Source organism: Telmatherina bonti (assembly GCF_933228915.1).
Source record: "Telmatherina bonti genome assembly, chromosome: 10".
NCBI lineage: Eukaryota > Metazoa > Chordata > Actinopteri > Atheriniformes > Telmatherinidae > Telmatherina > Telmatherina bonti.
Genome location: NC_136628.1, coordinates 5,695,043 through 5,705,533, shown reverse-complemented (window position 1 = coordinate 5,705,533; position 10,491 = coordinate 5,695,043). Strand labels below are relative to the sequence as shown.

The 10,491-nt window shown below is 41.2% G+C and overlaps 1 protein-coding gene across 2 annotated transcripts in view; it reads right to left on the bottom strand.

Moving 5' to 3' along the window:
• Positions 1-2,059: 2,059 nt before the first annotated feature.
• The window catches only part of LOC306761399 (tubulin-specific chaperone cofactor E-like protein), a 29,947-nt gene continuing 21,515 nt past the window's right edge, over positions 2,060-10,491 (bottom strand). For both annotated transcript variants that reach the window (XM_079247532.1, XM_079247533.1), the window contains one exon: positions 2,060-4,706. In XM_079247532.1, the coding sequence (XP_079103658.1) occupies positions 4,343-4,706 (364 nt within the window). In that variant the 3' untranslated portion in view covers positions 2,060-4,342. The remainder of the gene's footprint in view (positions 4,707-10,491) is intronic.

The following is a 10,491-nucleotide window of genomic DNA, read 5'->3' as shown; positions in this document are numbered from 1 at the left end:
GTCCAGTTAAGGGTCACAGGGAAGCTGGGTCCTATCCCAGCAATCACGCTCACACTAACTCCTAGGGACAGTTTAGATTAACCAATGACATGCTTGTCTTTGGACAGTGGGAGGAAGCCAGAGTACCCAGAGGGAATCCACATATACAAGTGGAGAACATGCAAACTCCACACAGAAAGGTCACCGTTCAGGTCTGAGGCTTGAAACAGTGACCTTCTTGCTGTGAGGCCATCACTGTGCAGCAATGTTGAAATATTTCACATAAAAATTTGGCAATTTGCTCATTTAGGCTATGTTAAAAGTAAAAGGTAAAGTCTTCAGGAATTATCCTTCCTATAATAACAACAGCTGCCAGTGAAAGTCAGGGGACAGATTTACTAGATTTATCAGATTTAAAGCTCATTAGCCCTTTCATGCATGAATTAATAAAAAAAAAAAAGTATTTACAGTCCAGTAGTATTTTACCACTATAGAGATATACAATACTTTTTGTTTAGTGATAGTGATATTTAGAATTTATCACAATTCATAATTTATTTTAATGTATTACATAAAATATTTATACAATATACAATCATAATTATGTTATGTAAATCTAATATAAAATATAGCTGTATCATTTTATTTTCCGATTTATTGAAAAGGCAAACTTGAGTAATAACATTATGTTCAATTATATAATATATTTATTTATTCTCTAGTGAGTAAAAACGCATTGGATGACTCACTAACATTCACTGAAGTGGTTTATTTACAAAAATACCATCCTCATGAATGCATATGCAAGGGAAATATGTCCACTATGTGTCCACTATGCATGGAAGGGTTAAAATGATTTTCTAACCTACTGTATGATTTAACTTAAAACAAGTTAAAAATATTTTAATAGTTCATACTGTATTGGTATGAATTATTGTCCGCATGACCACATGCCTCCTTAGTATCCATTAAGGACCACCTGATGGTGAGAGTTTGTTAAGGGGTAAGTGGATGTGGGTGGTACAGGTATCTGACACAGGATTAGAACAGAATGTGAAGGGAAAGAGGGGAAATGAGTGGGAATGCCCCAGAAACACAACACCACCTGACACATATGGAATGGACACTGTAGTTCAATTGAAACACCCCTGACCAAAAACAGAAGGTCTTCTGATTTGCATCTTCTCCACAGCCAAGCATTCTGCCTCCAAAACAGAGCAGTGCATGTTGATCACTTGTATGCCTGTAACATGATCAATGTCCTGCTCCATACTGTGAGCTGGTGAAATGGTCTAGTTAACATGTAAGTGAAAACTTTGAGAACAAGATGCCTATAATACCAGCAGCTGTTGGCTGATGCTAAAACTCATTAATTGGGTAAATGTCATGATAATTATATTATTTTTAACTCTTTTCTTTGAATCTAATTTAGCTCAGATGAGTCAACTAACTATAAACTAACTTTAGAAAACTAACTATCATTTTTTTTATACCCCTTGAACTTTTCCACATGTCCCCACATAGTAGTATTTGCCACAAAGTAGTGGTGAACTATGAAGTGGAACAAGGGGAACATGCATTTGTTTTCAGCTCCTGTGACTTAACACTTTGCATTGTCTAATCATGGATAGTGTAGTCTGGGGTGTGTGTGTGTGTGTGTGTGTGTGTGTGTGTGTGAGTTGTCTTTGTGTTTCCATTAACATCTTGATTGCTCTTTACATGTGACTAAGTTAACATGCATGGCTTAACATCTATAGCTGCTTATGTACTATCTGGATTGATAGGCATGGTTTATGTGTTTGTGAGAATTAAATTATGTATTGACATTGATATTTAGAAAAAAAAAAAAAGGGGGGGGGGGTAGGATTTAATAAGTTTCACACTTTTTCCTACTCCTTTTCGAACATGTAGAGCGCTCTGTTGTTTTTTTCTTTTTTGTGTCACTATTGTGACAACTTTTTGAAATAAAGGAATCAAATGTCTACCAGCTTTGCACATGTAAAGACTGAAATTTTGTTTATGTTTATTGAAGGAGAGATGTAAGGGTGAATGTTAACATTTTATAAATGTTAAAGCCCATCAACAATTCCCCTGAAATGACACATATTTTACACAATGATAAAATCAAAAATAAACAGAGACCATGAAAACCAAAACAAAATCAACACAAAGAATTTCCCACCACTTGTGCACCCAATTATCACCCCATATTAAATGCTAAAAAAAAAAGCAAAAGAAAAAAAACAAGAAAAACAAAGGATATCTCCAGTTATCTACTACACATACCAAATGTAAACTAAATATTCCTGTGTGAGGAGTGGCCATCAGACCATTTCTCACCCAGTGTGTCAGACATCAAACTCTCACAGCAAGCCGGTAATTATGGGACAATAAGCATCTGAGAAAGGTGCAAAGTATTTCAGCTCTTATGATGCTTGTCAGTTTATTGGTGTTGGATTTGCACATCATGCTGAGTTTTATGAATCAAAATCAACCACAGACCACACACACATCACATTTAGCAGCACTGCATGTTAACAACACTACAACAGAAGCATGTTTGCATCACACACTCTGAAAGCTCTGTATGCAGAGAGAAAGTAAACCAAACGTCACTGAAATCTTGTAGAATCAAGTATAATTCTACAACAATCTAAAGAGCGGAGGCACAAAAATCTGATGGGATCTGTGTGAAGCTGTGTGTAAACATGCACCTTTTATCAGGGTAAACTGCCTCCGCTGGAGAACAGCTCAGGACGAACCAAACTGTGTAATGAGGGAACATTTGTCAGAAAGTATCTGCATTTACTTCCATTTACAGACTTGAAGCAGTAATCAGTTTGTTTATTTATCTTCAGCCACACGTTTCCTTTTAATTTACTATAGTTGTTTATTTTATTTAGATGTGTAATGAACAGAAAAGTCATGTCTGTGAGGGACATGTAACAGAAACCGAGGCGAGACCCTGCTGGGTGAACCCATTCTAACCTAAATGCAGCGGAAGTCTCCATGACACAGCAGTAGGTGTACAGTTACCATACGGAAAGGGTCTCAACACTTCTCAGCTACCTCTTTAAGAAGAGAGTTGCTTCATTCATAGACTCAACAGCCGAAGACCTGTGGTAACTTGAGCATCAACCCCACTTTTTTTTCTGTCCAGACCTGAGCTACCCTCAGACTTGTCTCATCTTTCCCGTGGGGCGTCTAGACGAAGACGAGGCCGTGTGGTCTGTGTTACCCTACTCAGGTCAGGGGTTATTCCAGGATATTTAACCAGTTATGTGTAAGTCTAGTCCTGGTAAAATGAGCAACTGGGCAAAGAAATCTTACATAAACTTTTTAATAAGCAATGAAAGATGGTTTAAATGTGTTTAAACTAGTAGCAAACTCTCTGCAGCAAATAGAGGAACCCAAAATAATGCTACATGGCTACCTTGCATAATCCGCAGTTCTCGTAAAATCTGTTGAGAGTAACGAGATTTTATGAGACTTGAGGCTTATATGCTAAACACGGTTCAATGGAAACACCTGCGAATTGAAATTGCTGTTTGTCAAAATGTACAAATATCGCTTTTATTTTTCATTAAAATGTACTGGAAATGCAGCTTATGAGACTGCCAGAATAAGGAAAACATTAAAATACATGTAAATTGTTCATTTGTTGCACAACATATATGTGAAAATCCTGTTGCCTGCAGTCTCCCAGACATAAAACGCTGCAGCTCTTCTAGTTTATAGTTAAAGAAACTCAGAAACATCTATCAACACAAAATAAACACCATGAACAATTGTGGAACTGGCCTTCTTTATATTCAGTTCTCATCATAAATCCTTTTTCCAACTATACTTTAGTCTTTAAACATCCCTCCATATAACGCTGCTGTTTTGGCTGCAAACAAGGCCTGGATCACAGATTATTCATTTATGAAGTATTTCTAGTTTTAAAATCAGTGTGCAATTTCAGTCCGTCACATTGGGAGCTGTTTTCTATTAAGCAGTTCGTATGTGTTTGGTTTTATGGGATGTAAAATGTATTATTTCAAGACATTTTAGGAATAAAAATGTATACTTGTAGTATTTGAATGTATGTGGAACTCCAGTCAACCATTACTCATTCTGGTGTGGGAGATTTTCTTCTCTCTTTGCAAGCTGTCCCATGGCAGCTTGCAATGAACACAGACAAGATTTGGCATTTCTGTTTATAAGCTGCATAGATCTGTATAAAAAGCTTTTTTTCCTTTGCTGATCCTACTCTATGTTTTGAAACACACTGGCTGGCCTAAAAGAAAAAGTTGCCACTTGGATTTAACTAACTTCTTCAACAAGCATGTGGAAAGATCCCTCAAGTTACATTCATCCAAAACTAGAGAAGTTCCTGACTCAAAGATCCAGAGGAGTTGCAGCACATTTTTGCTTTAGGTACCACCAGAATCTCATCTCCATCGCGGATGCTGTAGGAATGAAGGGCGCGGCTGCTGCACTTCAGCTCCTCGGGTCCCAACACTGAGCACATCTCTCGGTCAATATAGAAGAGCTTGATCCCACTGGTGGGAACCTGTAGCAGAGCTTTTAGTTGCTTCTTCAGGTCACCCACTGTCTGCTCCAGGTTGAGGCTGACTGCCTCCACCCGCTCACCCCAGCGAACATCCACCATGATGCAGTGGGGGCTCAGGTCTACCTCTGCCAGTGGGGTTAGATGACCATATCTGGATACAAGTATGTGGTACCTGGGAAGGAGCAGAGATCCTGTCACAGTTTTGATAGTAAATTACTTAAATGAAAGTGTACAAGTCCACCATTGTGTGCGATAGAGATGTTTTCATGGTGATGTCATGCCTAAAGTCTTTACTATCTGCTGAAACTGAAGTCTTTCTGTCACGATGAGATCCACAGGTTTTGGTTTTTATTATGTCTGACGATGCTTTCCTTTCAAAATTTGTTCTGGTTTCTTTTGCTGTTTATATGATCATGTATGTGAATCAGATTTATAGATCAGCTCACATTCTAACTTCTCGCACAGATATCTATTTAAATTTTTACGCACATAAAGAGAGCATAGTTAAGCCTTAACACTCATTTATTCAGCTGCTTTCTGACTGCTTGTTTGTTCAACTTTAAGGTTTTGTGGGGAGGGGCACATGATGGCAGTGAGCTATGATGGCGGTTAGCACCGAACCTCTCTGTGCTAATTTTCCTATTATCCCTGACATCAACAGGGTGCAATATGCCATTTTTCATATGTCCACAATGGTCTATGTCCTTAGAAAAACTTTGGCCACAGCCTTTTGACAAGATGGGTATAACCAAAGGACAACTGCCAAGAATTGGAAAGTTAGATAGGAAAACAAGAATCCATTGACATCTCTTTGGGCCATTTTCCTAAATGTCGGAAAAATTCAGACCATTTCTGGTGCATATAGATTTGATTCATATTTGGTGATAAACGGACATAAGATGACACGTATATGCATGAGTATATATATCATATATTGTGTCTGGATACCAGGTGTCATATGAGTTCCGAATATGACCTGCTGTCATATCCAGAAATGTTTGGGGTCAAGATACTGAAAAGGGCCAGAATCCCAGAATCCTAACATATCTGTAGGAGAAATTTCTCTAAGTCTCGGAAGAATCTGGACCATTTCTGGTAGATATCCACAGTGGTCAACATGTGCCATATCTGGTGATATACGGACATAAGATACTGCATGCTGTATCCAGATACCAGATGTGTCTGAATTTTGTCATATGAGTTCCAAATATGTGCCAGAATCCTGACATTTCTCTAGGAAATATTTCTGTCTTAGAAAAATCTGTACTGTTTCAAGTAAATATGAAAAAAATTGCCAATATGTGCCATATGTAATATACAGACATAAGTTACTGCACATAGATATAAATGGTGTCCAGATACCAGGTGTGTCTGTCTCAGAAGAATCTGGACCATCCATCCATCCATCCATCCATCTATTTTCTGAAGCTTATCTGGGGTCGGGTCGAGGGGGCAGCAGCCTAAGCAGGCCACATTTGCCAACTCTGTGGAGGTGACCCCAAGACGTTCCCTGGCCAGATGAGAGATATAATCCCTCCAGCGTGTCCTGGGTCTTCCCCCCTGGACGTACCCGGAACACCTCACTGGTGAGGCGTCCAGGAGGCATCCTGACCAGATGCCTGAGCCACCTCAACTGGCTTCTGTCAATGCGGAGGAGAAGCGGCTCTACTCTGATCCCCTTCCGGATGACCGCGCTTCTCACCCTATCTTCAAGGGAGAGCCCGGCCACCCTGTGGAGGAAACTAATTTCAGCCGCCTGTATGTGAGATCTTACCTAAATTCTTCAACCCTAATTCCTCCCCTGATCACCTCCCCTCCACTCTCTCACTTTCCATTTGCAACTTCATACATTCACTCCCACACACCCATATCCCTCTCTCCAACATGCCCTGTGTGAGATGACAGGAACGCCCCAGTCAGGGCCCCCATGACCAGCACTCACTACTCCCAGCATCTCACCCCCATCCCCCAGGACCAGTAGCACCTCCCCCAGCCAAACTAGCCCAGACCCAGGTCTATTGGACAGCACTCTTCCCCTATCTGATATTATATTTAAACCAGTTTGACAGCTCTTTTATATACTTGAAGCAAGAATATCTGGACAGGTGGGCAAGATCACAAGGCATGATAGTAGCTGTCAATCAAAGTTCTCAATGCAATGTGAACAGATATTTGATTGTGACAGACCTATCCTGAACATCCCTTGTCCTGTATAATGAGTTTTATGCAGAATTTTGAATTCTATTAGTGGCATGTTAGCATTTTTAATAATTTCAAATGTGCTTAAACATATTTGTGACCATTGATTTTGATTAAAGTTAATAGATAAGTCTGCTTCCTTGAAGTTGGGAGGGAGATGGAATCTTCTAGCTTCAATAATATTGTGTATATATATATATATATATATATATATATATATATATATATATATATATATATATATATATATATATATATATATATATATATTTCTTTTTTTTTTTATTGTATATATATCTTCAGGGCCTTGAGATTTAACAATTCTGCAGTCCTGATAGGTAGCTGTAAGTTTAACTGATCAGGAGTGTATTTCTTGCCTATAATAGATTTACGTTGGTGGTATTCTAAGAATTTAGTGCTACGGATTTCATGATGTGAAGTAATTACAACACATTCTGTTTTACTTCTTTCTTCTTCCACTGAAGGAAGTTTATCATCTTTTTATTTTGCAGGATGCTGGGATTGTTCCAGATGGGTTTGATCTTATTGTAGCCTTATTAAATATAGATTATAAATTGTTTGCATCTATAATGATAAAACAGTTGGAAAACATAATCCCAGAACTAACTGACTCAGGTCAAACAGGCTTTGTAAAAAAAATTGACGAACACAGGCCTTGAGACGTGCACTGCACTTCATGGACAGCATGAGAAAAAGCGTCAAAGAAGCAGGAGCTATAATCCTTGACATTGAGAAGGCGTTTGACTCAGTTCAGTGGGACTATCTCTATCTGGTTCTAGAGCAGTTTGGCTTTAACTCTCAGGTTATAGAATGTCTGAAATCCTTTTATTGCTTGCCCACAGCCCAAATGAAAATAAATGGGAATCTAACTAAACCTTTTTCACTTGAAGGAGGATGCAGGCAAGGATGCCCCTTAGTCCTGCCCTATTCACATTATTCATTGAACGTTTGATTTGACCAGTCAGAGAAGATAATAACAAAACAAGCATTTTTATCTAAGAGACTCAACACAAAATTTGTGCATACGTGGACAACATTCTTCTGGCACTTACATGTCCTGAGTTCAATCGACCCAGGGTGCTATCTATCCTAGAAAAACATGGCACATATTCAGGCAACAGAATAAACCTACACAACACACATACCATTATCTTTAACTATAACCCTCCAGACCATATTTCAAGACTATGTACATTTAAATGGGAAAATAACAATTAACAATCTAGGTGTTAATATTCTGAAAGACCTGACATCCATTTACGACAAAAATTATACTACAATCACAGCAGACATAAAGACAGACCTAAACAGATGGGCACTGCTGCTGCCATTGAGCATAAATAATATAAAAGAAGCAGTGCAAATGAACATACTGCCTCAACTGCTCTTTCTCTTCTAATCACTGCCGATAGACATGCCCCCTAAACAATTAAACTGGAATAAATTGATTTCATTCTTTATATATGCACGGAAAAAAACAAGAATAAAATTTCTGACTGAACAGCAGTTAGGAGTACCCACCCTATCTGGAGTCCTTGGTAGGGAAGTTGGAGGGTGCTCCCTCTAGGGACTCCCTTGTTCTGCTAGGGACTTCAATGCTCAAATGGGCAATGACAAGTGAGACCTGGGGAGGGGAGTGATTGGGAGGCATGGTCCCCCTCTGAACCCGAATGGTGTTCTTGTTGTTGGACTTCTGTGCTCATCACGGATTGTCCATAACAAACACCACGTTCAAACATAAGAGTGTCCATATGTACTTTGTAATCGTATTCTAGGACCTGCGGCCACATGCTTTGGATACTCGGGTGAAGAAGGGGGCGGAGCTGTCAACTGATCACCATCTAGTGGTGAGTTGGCTCAGATGGTGGGGGAGGAAGCCGTTCAGGTCTGGCAGGCCCAAACGTGTCGAAAGGGTCTGCTGGGAAAGTCTGGAAGAGTCGTCTGGCAGAGCAAGCTTCAACTCTCACCTTCAGCAGAGCTTCAACCACGTCCCAAGTGGGGCGGGGGACGTTGAGTCCAAATGGGGTGTGTTCCATGCCTCTAATGTTGAAGCAGCCTGCCGGAGCTGCAGCCATAAGGTTGTTGGTGCCTGTCGTGGCGGTAATCCCAGAACTCGTTGGTGGACACTTGCCGTGAGGGATGAGGCAAGCTGAAGAGTGACCTTCTTGGCCTATGGGACTTGGGAGGCAGCTGATAGGTAACGACATGCTAAGCGGGATGCAGCTTTGGCTGTCGCCAAGGCAAAAACTCAGGCATGGGAGGAGTTCAGCAAGGCCATGGAGACATTTCTGGATGACATCAAGGCCATTCCAGATACAGATGGGGATCTGGCAGCTCAGGGGGGGAAGCAGTGCCCCATCAAAGCTGTGTACAGTGGAGATGGGAAGACACTGACCTCAATTTGGGACGTTGTAGTTCGGTGGATGGAATACTTAGAAGACCTCCTCAATCTTACCAACACGTATTCTGATGAGGAAGCAGAGCTGGAGGACTCAGGGGTGGACTCTCCTATTTCTGGGGCTGAAGTCGCTGAGGTGGCTAAAAAGCTCCTTGCTGGCAAGGCCCCGGGGTTGGATGAGATCCGCCCGGAGTTCCTTAAGGCTCTGGATGCTGTGGGGCTGTCCTGGGTGATGGATGGGTGGATGGATGGATTGATGTTCTCGCAGCATCACATGGACATAGGGGACAGTGTCTCTGGACTGGCAGACTGGGGTGGTGGTCCCCCTTTACAAGAAGGGGGATCAGAGGGTGTGCTCCAACTACAGTGGGATCACACTCATCAGCCTCCCTGATCTATTCCGGAGTCCTGGACAGGAGGGTTTGTTGAAAAGTCGAATCTCAGATTGAGGAGGAGAAATGCGGTTTTCGTCCCGGTCACAGAACAGTGGACCAGCTCTATAGCCTCTTTGGGGAGGAGGGGGCATGGGAGTTGGCACAACCTGGTTAACCAGCACTGCAAGGAGAGCTACTGTCAAGGAGAAGATATGTACAAGGGACATGGAACTGTTAGCTGTGAGCTTCCGTCCATATTATTTATCCAGAGAGTTTACCTGTGTTATTCTGGTAGCGGTTTATATAATACCTGGTACCGCACCAGACACAGCCTGTGACGTCATCAGCTCCGTTGTTGCTCGGCTACAAACACAGCATCCAAACTCATTCATGGCGATCTCCGGAGACTTCAACAACGTCTCCCTCTCTGCAACTTTACCAACATTCCAGCAGTTTGTCAGCTGCTCCACCAGAGAAAAGAAGATCTTGGACATATTTTATGTAAATATGAATAATGGATCCAGTTGCTCTGCCCTGCCTCCTTTAGGAAGATCTGACCATAATCTAGTTCTTCTCACCTCCACCTACCAGCCCATCGTTCAGCAGCAACCAGTCATCACAATGAATATCAAAATTTGGTCTGCTGAAGCTCAAGATGCTCTTAGAGGAGGCTTTGAGGCTACAGACTGGAACGTCCTCTCTGAACCTCATGGAGACGACATCAACGCCATGACCGAATGTGTGACAGATTACATAAACTTCTGTGTGGATCGTCCCAACAAGAACAGTGAGGTGCTTCCCCAATAACAAACCCTGGATCACCAGTGACCTGAAAAAGCTGCTGAACATCAAAAAGATTCTCCAGCACCTTTTCAAAACCAGTCTGAGACAAAATAGAGTCCCAGTGCTGTGGAAAACCTCCTGCCTTGTTCCAGTACCTAAAAAACACAACCAGCTGAACCAAG